Below are 17,276 nucleotides of genomic sequence, written 5' to 3' on the forward strand. Positions count from 1 at the left end.
AAAAAAGCTGTATATTCGACATTGTTATCATATGTTTTTCAACTCAATCGACATTGGCATGAAATGCATACTGCATCACATCCTGAATTGTTTAAACAAGCAGTGTGTTCTTTGCCATTGTGACAAGCAAACACACACACACACACACACACACACACACACACACACACACACACACACACACACACACACACACACACACACACACACACACACACACACACACACACACACACACACACACACACACACACACACACACACACACATGCTGATTCATTCAGCTACTCCTTCACTCGTCCTTTCCTGGCCCTATCTGCTGCTTTAGCTGTAGGGGGCGGGAGGCAGGCGTAACCAATCAAATCCAGACGCTCTACATAAACCCCATTCACATCTGTGTTTCAGCTGTTCTTGTGCTGCACTGAGAATACTGATTCCTTCCACGCTGAATACAGGAATCCTCTCCTCTCACAACCCAGAATCCTAGGATTGATACTACAGCAGCTCTTTAAAGATGACACCCACTGTGACTCTCAACACCGGGGCCAGCATGCCTATCGTGGGCTTGGGGACATGGAGTGTAAGATAAAGCGTAATTTAGTTTCTTCTAGGCATCTTGCATGGGTAGCATTGATAATTGTTGAATTGGCAATTAACTGCTTCTTTCTTTTGGCAACTACCGGTATGTTCATGTTAAAATATGAGTCTTCTCATTTGCCATATATCCTGAGTTTTAATGAACTATGATGACAAAAGATTGACAAAAGATTAAGCGTCTTATTTTTGCATTTAGGGTTAGCCTATACTTGACATTTTGACCTAACATAGGCCGTCTATTAATGATGATTTATATTATACAGTATAATCAAATCTGTCCTGATTTAGTATTTCTACAGTATTATGTAGCCTTTCTGACAGATGCTCAAGTCAAGTGTGAGATTGCCACAATAGGCCCCCTGAATCCGTGTGCAGGCTGAAGCAGGCAAGGTCACGGAGGCAGTGAAAGCAGCAATCTCTGCAGGCTACAGACACATAGACGGAGCCTACTATTACCAGAATGAGGACCTGGTGGGGGTTGGCATTCACACCATGATTGGCCAGGGGGTGGTGAAGAGAGAGGAGCTTTTCATCGTCAGTAAGGTGCGTATGAGGACGATTGTCCACTTGGTCACGGTGTCAAAAAAGAAGAAAACAAGATGCATTAGTCATGTTTATAGATTTGGTCATGGAGCCACTATGATTTCCCCCTAGACGCCAGGCAGACAAAGAGCTCCATACGGGCTGAAGGCATGTCATCACATGCTCTGTATGGCCACCAATGTCAAGCTAGTTCTATCATTTGTTCTGGGTGCTCTCTTACTCAACTGCCACACATCCCCATAACACTTCAAGAATTTGTCCATAGACTAGTTGGCATTTAAATTGTATTTCAACATGTGCCGCAGCAGTCTAATATGACCGTTTCTCCCAAATAGCTGTGGTGTACTCTCCATCAGAAGTCTATGGTGAAGGGAGCCTGTCAGAAAACTCTGAGTGACCTCAAGCTAGACTACCTGGACCTCTATCTAATACACTTCCCTATGTGCTTTCAGGTACTGTGTGTCTGTGTCACGAAAATGACTATCAGCTTTCAAACTATCCCTGATTTAAGAGTGAGAGGACTATTGTCCTGTAACTAGTTTGTTTGCCATTGCAGCCTGGAGAGAATCTATTTCCTTTTGTTGAAGACGGACAGGTAGCCGCAGGTGAAAGCAACTTGCTGGACACTTGGGAGGTAAGGAAAACAAAAACAAATGGTATACTGTATTCAAAAACAAACATCCCCTAACACCAGCAAACAAGATTATACTACAAGACATTTGACAGTTTACTGAGCTTGACCTATTGAACAGGCTATGGAGGAGCTGGTGGATGCTGGTCTGGTCAAGGCTATCGGTGTCTCCAACTTTAACAAAGACCAGATTGAATCCATCCTAAACAAGCCAGGCCTCAAGTATAAACCTGCCAACAACCAGGTACTGTAGTCTTTGGTGATCAAGACAGACAAAACAAGTCAATACAGTTTTTAAGCAAGGCATTATTGCCCCAATCTCTGTATTACCAGCGCCTCTTCTTTGTATTTGTCCCTTCAGATTGAATGCCACCCCTATCTGACCCAGGAGAAGCTGATCAACTACTGTCACTCTAAAGGCATCCAAGTGACAGCCCACAGCCCTCTGGGCTCCCCAGACAGACCAGGGTGAGATAGGAATATCTTATAAAAAGTATACTCTAATGTGTATACAGTCACTTTGGATTAAAAGGAAGGTTATAGAATGAAGTAGAAATTGACCTGTACACTGAAATGATCCAAAACGGGCATTGTATTTAATTGGTTATTGACAACGTTTCAATGCGTGTGTGCATTGTCAGACCCCTACCCTTTCCCTACTTACAGATGTTTTTCAGGCCCCAACCACCATTAAAAATGATGTACATTTGACTTCATGTCAACATAAAGAAGACTAAAATAAATGACATTTTCAACAGGGCGAAACCTGGTGAGCCGTCTCTGCTTGAGGACCCAAAGTTAAAGACCATCGCTGATAAGCACAATAAGACTCCAGCACAGGTATGAGAGAAGCATCAATAACCCCTACAAACGGTGAACTTTCTCCTAATTCTGCCTTTAGTGACATACTGTAGCAAGATTTGATCCTGTATTTTAAGCCTTATCCAGAAATATTAAATTACACCAAAAATGAAAGCAATTGTCTGAGGATGGTGCTGGACCATCTGACATGAAAAGGGGACACCAATGAAAAAGCCAAATAAAATGAATAAATAAATAAATAATAAGTAAGTTAAAATCCAGGCATGTCACATGATTGCACCAAACCCAGGCACTTAGCTATAGGGAATGCAAAGGGTATAACCAACCCGTCTTCTCAACCATACTTACTCCGGTCATTATTCGTGAAATTCTACATCTAACAAAAGTCCATTCAAGTTGAGGTTAACACAGCTGATCACTCTCCAAAGAATATTACATTAGCCTGAAATTGGATATGGGTCCCATGTGTAGTGTTTAAAGAAAACGGCTAGGGGTTAGAATGGGGACAATCAATTGTCAAGGTTTTGGCTAGTGTTTTCCAAGACAAGTCTCTAACATTAAGAATCATTGTTTTGAAACCATGCCATCGGGCGTGGGTCCAACGCTCACATGGTAACAGTTACATGATTTGTCTGGATAAAAGGTGTCTTGGTCTAGGGTCAATCAAGTGACCAATCCCTGTTCTTATCCTCTCCACAGATCCTTATCCGCTTTCAAATCCAGAGGAATGTGATCGTCATTCCCAAGTCGGCTACGCCCTCCCGGATCAAGGAAAATTTTCAGTTTTTTTTTTGACAATTATAACTGTAGATGGAATTGGGTCGGTCAGAGGTTAAATCCCTGCCTCCTAACCTAGAGCTTCATATCTTGTCTGTTTTCTACAGCTTTCAATGTCAAATATACGAAGAGCAGTGTTCTAAGTGTGGAAGAGCCATTGGCTCTGGTAAGAATCTTACCTTTGATGTACAGGGTTGTAGGGTCGATCCCAGGCTCAGCTCCTGAATGTGGTTGCGTTGACTCTCTGGGATAGTTGGAAGGCTGTCAAAACTCATGGTGTTATATACCTGGGGTCCCCTCCTGTAAAAAGCAGTGATTATGGAGAAAAGCCCCTGGAAAAAGTAGGCACTTATAAATAAATAAAAATATAGATGTGCCTATATTAAAAAGTGTCCATTCGGAGAGTATTCAGACCTCTTCATTCTTTCCCCATTGTTACATTACATCCTTATTCTAAAATGGATTATATATATTTTCCTCAATCTACACAATACCTCATGGCAAAGCTGTCAAAGGAATGTAACAATTCCAATGTGTTCATTAACCAATTCAATTAAAACTACACACATTATATTCAATATTATGATTATAAGATTCATACATCCATACAGTAACATAGTAGTATTCTGTTTAGTTATAGTTCTAAGTTAAATGTATACATCATTTTAGTCATTATTCATAAAAATCAAAGCAAAAACTTGTTTGTATATTTTTGGCAACAAAAAAAAAAACCACAACTGAAGTATCACATTTACATAACTTTTCAGACCCTTTAAAGCGGTACTTTGTTGAAGCAGTTTTGGCAGCGATTACAGCCTCGACTCTTCTTGGGTATGACACTACATGCTTTGCACACCTGTATTTGGGGAGTTTCTCACATTCTTTTGTGCAGATCCTGAGCGCTGTCAGGTTGGATGGGGAGCGTCGCTGTACAGCTATTTTCAGGTCTCTCCAGAGATGTTCGATTGGGTTCAAGTCCAGGCTCTCACTAGGCCACTCAAGGACATTCAGAGACTTGTCCCAAAGCCACTCCTGAGTTATTTTGGATGTTGTACTGTTGGAAAGTGAACATTCATCCCAGTCTGAGGTCCTGAGCAGGTTTTCATCAAGGATCTCTGTACTTTGCTCCGTTAATCTTTCCCCTCGAGCATGACTAGTCTCCCAGGCCTGGTCGCTGAAAACAACCCCACAGCATGATGCTGCCACCACTGCTTTATCGTAGGGATGGTGCCAGGTTTCCTCCAGACATGAAGCTCTGTCAGAGTGACCATTTGGTTCTTGGTCACCTCCAGATGTGAAGCTCGGCATTCAGGCCAAAGAGTTCAATCTTGGTTTCATCAGAACAGAGAATCTTGTTTCTCATGGTCTGAGTCCTGATTGGTGGAGTGCTGCAGAGATGGGAGAACCTTCCAAAAGGACAACCATCTCCACAGAGTAACTCTGAAGCTCTGTCAGTGACCATCAGGTTCTCGGTCACCTCCCTGACCAAGGCCCTTCTCCCCCGATTGCAAGGTTGGCTTGGGGCAGCCAGCTCTAGGAAGAGTCTTGGTGGATCCAAACTTCTTCCATTTAAGAATGATGAAGGCCACTGTGTTTTTGGGGACCTTCAATGCTGCAGAAATGTTTTGGTACCCCCTGTGCCTTGACACAATCCTGTCTCGGTGCTCTACGGACAATTCCTTCGACATCATGGCTCTGTTTTTGCTCTGACATGCACTGTCAACTGTAGGACCTTATATAGACAGGTGTGCGCCTTTCCAAATCATGTCCAATCATTTGAATGGGAACGACAAAGTGACATCAGTAAAGGATCATAGCTTTCACCTGGTCAGTCTGTCATGGAAAGAGCAGGTATTCCTATACACTGTATATGACATAGAGTTAAAAAAAAAAAAAAAAAAAACAAGAGATGAGTTTTGAACCTACATGCAAGGCAGGATTTCACCTGGAAGCCACGGAGACCTTCACACTTTTACCTCTTCATATATTTGACAGTGGCAGAATTGTACACAAAAAGAGAATGTGGGTTCAAATCACACAATCTTTTGGTTTCAAGCCACTGGTTCCTTCGCATGTCTACATTGTTATTTTGTCGCCTTCAAACAGGTGTTTGACTTCGAGCTGAATGACGAAGACATGAAAGTCATCTTGAGTTTCAACAGGAACATGAGAGGATTCGCTATGAAATGGTGAGTTCGAGTTTCTAAATGCTGACTTAAACCCACTTTCCTCTTTACCTGTTCTTCCCTGATGTACCCTCCTCCTCACTGCAGGGGCAACAAGCACAAAGACTTCCCTCTGCATACAGAATACTGAAACCTCCGTGTGGACACCCACATTCCTACACTGGGGACATACAGTGTGAAGTCCAGTAGTTGTACAGATTCAACCACTACGGTGACCTTGTTCACGAGGCAAACAGAATGTCATTGTGTAATGTAATAAGTGCCAGATATTGTTGCCTTTACTTGTTCAGAGTTTAAACATGTTGTACATTTACCTACATGTTGGGAAGTGCCTTTGAAAGTATGGTGTACCTGTGCTTCTTGTTGTAATATAAAATTATATTAATAATTCCTTAGACAGTGATCTTTAGAGATATCTCAACCAATATGTTAACATTGACAACTTACACAGTAAAATGTGACTCATTCCAGAATTTCAAAGAAAGCTATCATAAAAAAATAAAACTGTTCAAGTGAACTGGGAATTTCACAACAGTATCACACAAGTCAAAGTCTGTGACTAGGGGTTTATCATCCTGTAAGGCAGTAGTGTGGATGACTCATTCTAGGCCAAAATGTGCCTATGACTAGGCATTTGAGGGAAGGAGTGTTCAGCAAAATATCTTAATGCACTATTAGGATAAGTGTGTGTGCATATGTCAATGTTTCACCCATTGGCCATTTTTAAAAACAAAACCGATGTAATACTGTACATCACACACAACGTCCATGTATGACATACCCAGCTCATCTGGTTGGACTGAATTCTCATGGTTATTATATGGCCTTTAGATGTAGAGGCTCATTGAAAAGGTCAGAGACCATTAGATTCAATTCAAAAGAGACACAAACTGGGTCATGTGAGAAGCCACAAACTATTGTGCGTTAGCAGATCCAAGGTTCCAGATTTCCTACCAAACCAGTAACCAAACTCAAGCTTTTAATACTTCACTAATATCGATCCTATGTCATTGTTTCCATGATTGTTGAAAAATAATTACTATTGTGTATTAGGCTAGAAAGCAACAATATAGGTCAGAGTGTATATGTCATGAGAAATACAATACTGCAACACACAGATACTAAATCAGTCTTTAATAGCTAGAAACTAGCTCAAGGATGGCCACTTATGTACACAGTCTTAAAGGGAGAAATAAGAATGTATCGAAACGAGAACAGAGGCCAGACATCTCAAGCAAGCCACAACACCAGAAGTAACTTTGTGAATCCCCATTTCCCTAAAATTCGGCATTGAAGGGGTAGTCCTTGTGCTTCATGCTCCTGGGTGACAAAGAAAAACAAAGCACAATTCAGAGAGACAGTACAATTGTTCACATGTTCAAACATCAGATAAACACTTAAGTGTGTAGAAAAAGGAGGAAGGCAAGCGCTGCTAAGGTACAAAATAGTAGGTTTTGGTAGACAGAAGGTGCTCTTTGGTAAATTAGTCATCAAAAAGAAAGGAGGAACCAAGGCACTCTTCATATAAATTAGTTTAAATGAGGGGGGGGGCTTCATAATACTCATTTAAACAGTTTGAGCCTCTGCAGAGTGTGTATGCTGTAAAATACAGTACATGGGTCAAACTAAACCAAGTAGAGTCTCACCCGATCACTGGGCAGAATCTTCAGTTCCTGTTGAAGCCCAGAATGCTCTTCATTTCCTCGTCGCTCAACATAAAGTCAAACACCTGCATGTTTCAAAAAGACAAAAATGACCCCAAAGCGACACGTGTGAACTAAAATCAGATGACACACCTCTTCAAATAAATTGAGAATTTATGGGAGCGAATACCTTGAAATTCTCCTGGATACGTGTGGGGGTGATAGACTTGGGAATCACAATCGTGTTCCGTTGAATATGGAAGCGGATCAGGACCTGAAGTGAGGATGACAGAGAGAGGAAAGCGGACATGTAAATGTGATCCCAGGATAAAGAAAATATCAGTGTGGTTCGGGTTGGCTCGATAGTGTGAAAAGGCTATTAGAGTACAGTACCTGGGCAGAGGTCTTCTTGTGCTTCTCAGCGATGACCTTGATGTTGGGATCATCCAGCAGAGAAGGGTCCTCTGGTTTGGCCCTGTTATTGACACAGTGCTAAAATCTTTTCACAGGGAGAAGTGTAAATGGCTTTGTTTGTTCACAATTCATGTACTAGGTGAATGTACACCGAGCATACCAAACGTTAGGAACACATTCCTAATATTGAGTCGCAATATTGGATTTAACAAGTGACATCAATAAGGGATCATAGCTTTCACCTGGTCAGTCTATGTCATGGAAAGAGCAGGGGTTCTTAATGTTTTGTATACTCAAGAGTATATCTCTTAGGTATTATTAGTTGAAGTATATACACTCACCATGGTCTGTCTGGGGAACCCAGGGGGCTGTAGGCCGTCACATAGATGCCCATAGAGTGACAGTAGTTGATCAACTTCTCCTGGTTCAGATAAGGGTGGCATTCAACCTGGCGGCATAAATAATTTGTGAGGTTATTCACTTCACATGCAGTTCTTATACATGGGATGTATTGTAGCATTAGAGAATTAGCGGGGTGGTATTTTACGTTGATGAAACATACATAATTAAATTATAAAGGTAGATTACAAATAAATAACATTTATTTGAATTAAGACACACTGTGTATTACTGTCAAAATAAGCCCCATGAAGTTTTGCTGTTTATTTCGGAAGCCTGGGAAGTTGTTCAGTATGGTGACAATAGAAAGCACAAGAGGGTCTGTCCACTCAAATAATCAGATTGATATGTACCCGTTAATCAAGATGTCTATAGGGATAGATGTGCCTGGAAAACAGCAGGAATAGAAGGTCACCAAAGCATTGCTGCCTTGCCTCAGGGAAAGAGGCTGACTATAAGGCACTAAACTGGCCTTTATCTGACCGAGCTGTCACTGTGAATAAGACAATGGGGCAGGGATATTGACAATGAGGCCTCTGCCCTTTGAGGGAGGGTTTAAAACAAGCGTTGGGTGCTCAATGTCCTGAAAAGTCTCATTTAGAAGAAGGTTGAGGGATACAAGATACAATTAGGAATGTAGGACCAGCATTGTGTGCTTCACAATGTATTGTGTTGATCCCAGGCTTGTGAGCTTTTTGACTGACTATCACTATCAGTAAACACTCATTCAGTAATGAACGTCAGTACCTGGTTGTTGGCAGGTTTATACTTGAGGCCTGGCTTGTTTAGGACGGATTCAATCTAGTCTTTGTTAAAGTTGGAGACACCGATAGCCTTGACCAGACCAAGCATCCACAAGCTCTTCCATACCCTAGTATACAGGACAACATCAGATCAGACACGGGTCAATATGGCATCCCCAATTTGTGATAGATTACAATAAACTCAGGGTTGTATTCATTAGGGCACACAACAGAAAACAAAAATGTGCATTTCTTATTGGACCGGGTAGTCCCCGATTCAGTCCATTTGGTGTCTAATGAATATAACCCAGTTTAAGTGATGTTCAATTGAAGAAAACTGTATAGTTTCCTATAGTGTCTTAGAGGACGCGTCCTCTCTCACTGGCTCACCTCCCATGTCTCCAGGAAGTTGGAGCCATCATCGATATAATTTCCATTGCTGTCAGTAGGGAAGAGTGCTTCTCCTGGCTGCGCAACAACGATAGTAGTAAAACAATTATTATAAAAGTCACAAGACACTCCTCTTACAACACCATGAACCAGGGTTATTCAAATCTAGACCAGTTCTACTTCTGATTATCATTCTTTATCTCTTATCGGGGACGGATTTAGACCTGGGACATTATCAGGTAGAACAGCAGCACTCCCATACCTCCAGGCTTGGATTTGAATGTCCCCGTCATAAACCAATGTTGGAACCACCTTGAGCAAAAAAGCTACAAGTGGGATAGTGTTAAAATGGTATTAGTCTCACCTGAAAGCCCATGGGCCAGTGCATCAGGTAAAGATCCAGGTAGTCTAGCTTGAGATCACAGAGTCTTCTGACAACCTTCTTTCACCATGGACTTCCCATGGAATGTGCACCACAGATGAAAAGAGAGCAAGCTGGAGTTGCGTCACTTCGAACCAATTTCCTCAATTCAATCTAAACAACAGATTCACGAGCCAAGGTTTGATCACTTCAATCATATAGCCTTGTTATCAAGTTTGTTATTTTAAGTAGCATATTAAAGAGCGAGTCAACTTCTCACTGCAATGTCAGTGTTACAAACTTGAGACCAGAGATGACTATCCTGCAGTGACATTGTATCTCACCTTGCTGACCACAAACAGCTGCTCTCTCTTCACCACCCCCTCCTTGACCATGGCATGAATGCCCTCTCCCACCTCTGTCTCGTTCTGGTAGATGAAGGCCCCATCGATGTGCCTATAGCCTGCAGCTATGGCCGCCTTCACCCCATCAGTTACTTTACCTGGAGGGGACTGGTACAGAGGTATGCTTAGGACGCTAAAGGTGTGTTACGGGTACGGAGGTGGTATGACATCATCAGGGACAACATTCCCTTCTGGGATGGGGGAGGCGTTCCCCGGAGGGATATTGGAAAGATAATTGGAGATCTACTTAGTCAATTGCAGCTACGGTATGTTTAGCAGTGCATGTAGTATGGTACAGCTACATGGATAGATGTCAGGCATTGATTCTGGTAGTATTAGTAAGTATGGATAAATTCAGGGGGTCAAGCAGCTTGATCATCATGGTACTTTTTGGTAGTAAAGTTTACAGGCATATATTATGGTAAGTATAATTGAATTACAGTACAGTAAATGGTGAAATAAGTATAGTTAGCTGTAATTGTAATGGCTTAGCAAAGCATTATCAGTCTTAACCTGGCTAAAAGAGAATGAATATAATAGCTATTGTTTACAGGAAACTCATTCTACAACTACAGACGGAGGTTGTGTGGAAAAGGGACGGGGAGGAAGAAATATTTCTGTCATGGGCAAAGAAACTCAAAAAGGGGTGATGATATTAACAAAAAAGTATTCCGATCCGAGTGTGCAAACTGTCCAAACAGATCCGCAAACAAAGGTGGATCCTTTTAAATGCACTATTGGACGATAAACAGATCTGGCTCATTAATCTATACGGTCCAAATAATGATGATCCACACTTCTTAGATTTTTTTTTATAACAATCTATCGATCTCACAAGCAACAAAATATCCTATTATGGTGGGAGATAACACAGTTTTAAGTAACTTCAATGGACCGTAAAGGAAATCCCACCCTCGTGCACTTAAGGAGACCACGACTATCATGGACACATTAGAGCTAGTCGATATACGGAGGCTTAAAAACCCTGACCTAATGAGAAATACATGGAGGAGACTTAATCAATCTAGTCGTCTTGACTACGTTCCTGTGTCCTTCTCGCTGGAAAAACTCCAGGGTTGATGGCACAACTCAATGTTGTTGTTCCCTCTAATATTTTTCGGCACTGAGCAAATTTCAGGTCTGCTGAGCGCAAACTTGAACCCTGTGAAATTTCTGTCCAACTTCCAGTGCATGTTCACTGTGAACACTGAGGCTGTAACCGCTTTTGCATACTATTTTAACAGTGGCCAAGTTGGCTATTTGATCATAATATAGGCCTACCAGAGTGGCCTACCATAACAAACCATGGAGAGAATGAATCACATAACATTTTGACATGGAAATACATGTTCATCATTCAGCCTACAGTAGCAGCCAATGTGTGGTGTTCAATGTAGGCCTACGTTCCATGACTTTGAAAAGAAAACACGCAGGGCTTGACATTAAAACCTGTTTATACACTTGTCCTTCAGACAAGGTGACTGAACATTATTGTGTCATCATAATTCCCATGCCATTATTAAATAGAATCAGACAAATTATGCTACCCTCTGTCTATTAGCTACTTAGCTTATTCAAGCCTGGTCTCAAAATACAACACTGCCCCTTTAAGACAAAAAAAACTCGCTTTTCAAAGATGTCTATAAATGTACACGTTTTGTGCTCTTGTAGAACGCAATCACTTCCTTATTGCGGACTTCAAATTAGCTATAACTGGGCTATTTACTCACTAATTGGCGCTCCGGTCCGGCCTGAGTAGTGCCTGTCAATGCAACAAATTCCTACTCCAGTGCGCTCTGCCGACAACAACATCTCTTGCATAGTTTGTATTGTTCCGGTATGTTGCAATGAAAGTAGCTAAAATTGTGTTGATTTGATCACAATTCCCACAGTAAAAGGGAAACATTGATAGTGTTAACTAAATGGGGAAAACTCTAGAAAGTTGAGCAAAGTTCAATCTTCAGTCTCATTGAGGATCTAGATGATTAACGCTGCAATGGTTTGTGTGTTGGGGGGCCAGGGTCAGTCTGTTATATCTGGAGTATTTCTTATGTCTTATCCGGTGTCCTGTGTGAATTTAAGTACGCACCCTCTAATTCTCTCTCTCCCACTTGGAGGACCTGAGCCCTGGGACTAGAGGTTGACCGATTAATCGGAATGGCCGATTAATTAGGGCCGATTTAAAGTTTTCATAATCGGAAATCTGTATTTTTGGACACAGATTTTTTTTTCACACCTTTATTTAATCTTTATTTAACTAGGCAAGTCAGTTAAGAACACATTCTTATTTTCTATGACGGCCTAGGAACGGTGGGTTAACTGCCTCCTTCAGCGCCAGAACGACAGATTTTCACCTTGTCAGCTCGGGGGATTCAAACTTGCACTTTTTATTTATTTATTTTATTTCACCTTTATTTAACCAGGTAGGCTAGTTGAGAACAAGTTGTCATTTACAACTGCAACCCGGCCAAGATAAAGCACAGCAGTGTAAACAGACAAGAACACAGAGTTACACATGGAGTAAACAATAAACAAGTCAATAACACAGTAGAAGAAAAAGAGTCTATATACATTGTGTGCAAAAGGCAGGAGGAGGTAGGCAATAAATAGGCCATAGGAGACTGCCTGTTATGCGAATGCAGCATCCTGAACCAAAATAGTTTATTAATAGTATTGTCACAAATTGAATAATTATTGCTCCCCCCCTCACATAATATTGTCACAAATTGAATAATCATTGCTCCCCCCTCACATAGTATTGTCACAAATTGAATAATCAGTGCTCCCCCTCACACATTGACCTTAAATTCTACATTTGCATCCTATCAATTTGTTTCTGACACTTCATCAAAAACGTTTGCTTCACCTCAAGCATTATGGGTAACAAGCACTAGAGGGAGACATTACCACACCGTTCAGCTGGCAATCAAACGCTTAAAGGGGCAATCAGCAATTGTTACGATATTTTTTACTTTAAAATTCATATACCCATTGATTCTTGAATAATATAACTTAGAGACTTCTGAGCTGAGTTAAATTGTCTTACCGCACCAGAACCCAAAATATAAGCTTGTTTTACTCTTTTGTTTGGTAACACTGTATTGCCTAAAAACACTATGATCTTATGGATGGTCTGTCCTTGCATCCATAGCTCTGTCCATTGGGAGCATTGCCATTTCTCTAGCCCCTATACCTAAGCTATTTACCAATTCAGGGGCGGTGTAGCCACTTTGTTATTGTTAAAACTACAGATTGCACCTTTAACTGGCATATTATGGCTCCTACACCATGCGATACTGAACTCCAAGGAAAAACTGAAACTACGCATTTAGTGATACATGCATGAAGTCAAAAGGTTAAATTCTAACTGAAATAGCTGAAATAAAAAATCCCAGAAATGTTCCATATGCACAAAAAGCTTATTTCTCACAAATGTTTTGCACAAATTTGTTTACGTCCCTGTTAATGAGAAATTCTCTTTTGCCAGGATCTCCACATCTCCGGCATCTTCACCTGTGGGATCGTCTGAAACCAGCCACCCGGATAGCTGATGAAACTGAGTTTTCACAACCAAAGAATTTCTGCACAAACTGTCAGAAACCATTTCAGGGAAGCTCATCTGCATGCTCGTCGTCCTCACCAGGGCCGTGACCTCACTGCAGTTGGGCATCGAAACCGACTTCAGTGAGAAAATGCTCACCTTCGATGGCAACTGGCACGCTTAAGAAGTGTTCTCTTCACAGATGAATCCCGGTTTCAAGTGTACAGTGCCTTGCGAAAGTATTCGGCCCCCTTGAACTTTGCGACCTTTTGCCACATTTCAGGCTTCAAACATAAAGATATAAAACTGAAAGAACTGAAAACTGCTGTTCACAAATGCTCTCCATCCAATCTCACTGAGCTCGAGCTGTTTTGCAAGGAGAAATGGGAAAAAATTTCAGTCTCTCGATGTGCAAAACTGATAGAGACATACCCCAAGCGACTTACAGCTGTAATCGCAGCAAAAGGTGGCGCTACAAAGTATTAACTTAAGGGGGCTGAATAATTTTGCACGCCCAATTTTTCAGTTTTTGATTTGTTAAAAAAGTTTGAAATATCCAATAAATGTCGTTCCACTTCATGATTGTGTCCCACTTGTTGTTGATTCTTCACAAAAAAATACAGTTTTACATCTTTACCTTTGAAGCCTGAAATGTGGCAAAAGGTCGCAAAGTTCAAGGGGGCCGAATACTTTTGCAAGGCACTGTACCTCCCCTATTACCCCATTGCTAACAAAAAACACACAAATGAAACTAAATTGCACAAATCCTTTATCACACAAACAGAATAACACATTTATAAAGAAGATAACCTGATTATTACACTATTGCACTTCAAACAAGAAACACACAAACTAAATTGCACAACTGCCATCTTCACGTAAACCCTGAACTTTCTTGCCTTCATCAATTACATCATCATAAGAAATCTGCCCAGCGATTGCATAGTTAATACTGATGACAGAAAGGCCACTAAGGCGTTCCTGTGACATGGTGGACCTCAGGTAGGATTTGATGAGCTTCAGCTTTAAAAAGCTCTTTTCTGCTTCAGCTATGGTCACTGGAAGAGTAAGACAAATTCTGAGAGCAGTCCACAAATTTGGATACATTTCTAAGAGCTCCCTTTCGTGCATAAATATCAGCAGCTCAAGCAGGGTCATGGTCTTCGATGGCAAGTTCTTCAGTTCCTGTGCAAGCTCTCTGCCATCCAAGTCTGAGTGTTCTTTATAGTGCAGTGTCATACTAAGGGCCTCACATTGTTCTGTCAGCTCCTCATTTGAGAGACGTTGGAAGGTTGACAGCACGCCAAACATCTCTCCCACACTTCCTGAAGGGCTGAGGTTGCAGAATCAACAAAGACATTGAAAAAATGTCAGCTCCAGCTTCTTCAGGGCATCACTCAAAGGCTCATAAAAGGATTTGTGCCTGCTTTGTGGACCTCAGACTTTCCTGTTGTAGAACGGCCTCTACATTCATACCGTCGCAAACATCCTTGGCTGACATTTGTGCGGTCATAAAGCCTGTTGCCCTGTAGTTGCTGAGACCTCGCTCTGTCTTTCTGAGAAGACTGACTGCAACATCCACATGCATCCTGGGAGACTGCTTCAGCTTGCTTACATGTTGGATCTGGCTCCAGATGTCACACCACACCACTGTGCAGATGCTGAAACCTCCTCTGACAAGGACTGGGCCTCAATCTTTATCACAGGGTCTTTGGTTTGATCACTCACCTCAATCAGTGCCTCTCTCACCGCTGCTGCCTGATACCTCAGTGGCTCGACAATCTTAACTTTACTCTCCCACCTTGTCTCAGTCCACATCTCCACATGTTTTTTTTCGGCCCATCGCTGTGTGGAGGCTGAGAACAGGGTGTACAGTTTGTGTAAGATGCCAAAGTATAGAATGATAGAGAATAATTTTGCCAGCTTGATGTCACTCACCAGGATTGAAATTACCTCAACAAATCAATGAGTTCATTCTGTATTTGGTGGCCAAAGTAGTTGGTGGTGTGACTCGGGGTCCCTTTTTAGACACGGTTAAGGTGCTCTTTCATGACTGGAACAAATTGTGCCATCAGTTCAACCCCTTTGAGGAAATTTCCAGTTGATGGAGAGTACAGCATTTCTGTGTGTCCCCTTAGTGCCAGATGGGCTATTTGATAGATTCCCCCGCTCCCCCCTACCTCGGGCTTCCAGTGGGGAGACCTGAGGTCAACCTACCATCGCCCCCCTCCCCATCTCGAACTTCTGAGTGGGAGACCTTCCCAGGTAGTAGCCTTCCTAGCTCACAAACTAGAATCAGGGCGCCCACTCTGACAACGTTAATTGACCCACAGTCCCACACGGTGATGTGCAAGTGACGTGCAAATGAGCGATAGAAAACCGATCGCGCAAAAGTCACCATTCCAAAAATGTTTGTTTGGCCGCCCCGTGCCGCCCCCAGCAAGATGGCGCCCTGGGTGACTGCCCATGTTACCCATACCTAAATCCGCTACTGGATGGCAGACAGCGTGTTTGGCGTTGTGTCGGCGAGCGGTTTGTCGATGTCAGCTTTGTTAACAGAGTGCCCCGTGGTGACGGTGGGGTTATGATATGGGCAGGCATAAGCACCAGGCAACGAACACAATTGCATTTTTTGGATGGCAAATTGAATGCACAAAGATACCGTGATGAAATCCTGAAGCCCATTGTTGTGCCAATCATCTGCCGTCATCACCTCACGTTTCAGCATGGAAGCTGAAAATGTCCCAGTTCTTCCACGGCCTGCATAGTCACCAGACATGTCACCCATTGAGCATGTTTGGGATGCTCTGGATCGACGTGTACGACAGCGTGTTCCAGTTCCAGACAATATTAAGGAACTTTGCACAGCCATTGAAGAGGAGTGGGACAACATTCCACAGGCCACAATCAACAGCCTGATCAACTCTATGAGAATGAGATGTGAACGCGGGAACGTTGCTTTTACATTTTTAACCAATAACGCAGATCTTCCGCGATCTGGAACGAATCCAGACCTTAACCAGGTTAGTCTCGTTCAGATAAAAAATCTATTTGTCTGAAAATCCCTATCTTAAAACATGTGCAATGCGAATGTGTGGAGCCTACTGTAAGTATCGAACAGTTATTCACCCCCATGACGAATAAGCCAAACCCCGAGAGGCAACCAAAAGAAAAAAAGAAACACCTCTTTTGTCAAAGTCAGACAAAACCTCACAGACCCTTTAAATGAGCCATCTAAATTCTGAAAAGGACGTACCGAAAGGAGAAAAGAAAAATAAGAAAAGAAACAAGAAACAGAAAAGTTATCAGAGCCACTGTCTGTGTACCTCACAATGGCTCTCGCTGAAGTTTGTGTCTCTTCTGATCTTCTCCCAGCTGGACTTCTGATTTCCACCCTGTCTCCTCTGATCTGCCTGCAGACATCCGACAGCCTTTTGCCAGCCTGTGAGCTGTCAAAGTAACCCTGGAATCAAACGCCCAGCCATCCCATCTCCATGCTCTGGCATGATCAAAGAGGCACAGGTAAGCCAGACATGAAGCCACATACAATTGCCATCTAAAAAGGTGGAACATTTTCGTTTTTTTTTAAAACATTTATCTTTTGTGTAACTTGACTAGGCTGAGTTGACACGGCTCCTGGAGAACAGAGTCAATGCATCGATCAGAATCAAGGACAAAAAAGATTAGCAGTTTTGAAGATAAGAGAGATTAGTTGATCTTGATCTGACTGTCTCCCTGAAACTTTTGGACAAAAAGTTTAACACTGTAGTGAGTTGTCTGAACATTCGGAAGAATTTGAATTTGAGATGGAATATTCATCACCTT

The 17,276-nt window shown here is 42.1% G+C and overlaps 2 protein-coding genes and 1 pseudogene across 10 annotated transcripts in view; 2 read left to right on the top strand and 1 right to left on the bottom strand.

The window, feature by feature from the left end:
* Positions 1-496: 496 nt before the first annotated feature.
* On the top strand, positions 497-5,946 carry LOC135516009 (aldo-keto reductase family 1 member B1-like). Its single transcript, XM_064939958.1, has 11 exons — positions 497-580; positions 973-1,140; positions 1,476-1,592; positions 1,697-1,774; positions 1,893-2,015; positions 2,133-2,239; positions 2,530-2,611; positions 3,293-3,375; position 3,563; positions 5,477-5,559; positions 5,644-5,946. The coding sequence occupies exons 1-11, from the start codon at positions 515-517 to the stop codon at positions 5,684-5,686; spliced, it is 951 nt and encodes a 316-aa protein (XP_064796030.1). The 5' UTR covers positions 497-514; the 3' UTR covers positions 5,687-5,946.
* Positions 5,947-6,675: 729 nt separating this feature from the next.
* Positions 6,676-15,621, bottom strand: LOC135516007 (aldo-keto reductase family 1 member B10-like; annotated as a pseudogene).
* Positions 15,622-16,631: 1,010 nt separating this feature from the next.
* The window catches only part of LOC135516005 (transcription factor EC-like), a 51,114-nt gene continuing 50,469 nt past the window's right edge, over positions 16,632-17,276 (top strand). For 5 of the 9 annotated variants that reach the window (XM_064939947.1, XM_064939948.1, XM_064939949.1 and 2 more), the window contains exon 1: positions 16,634-16,973. The gene's annotated coding sequence lies outside the window, so the exon portion shown is untranslated. Of the gene's footprint in view, positions 16,974-17,276 lie in introns of all 9 variants that reach the window. The other 4 variants (XM_064939944.1, XM_064939943.1, XM_064939945.1 and 1 more) reach the window with 3 other exon arrangements.

This window comes from Oncorhynchus masou, chromosome 27 (genome assembly GCF_036934945.1).
Source record: "Oncorhynchus masou masou isolate Uvic2021 chromosome 27, UVic_Omas_1.1, whole genome shotgun sequence".
NCBI classification, from domain to species: Eukaryota; Metazoa; Chordata; class Actinopteri; order Salmoniformes; family Salmonidae; genus Oncorhynchus; species Oncorhynchus masou.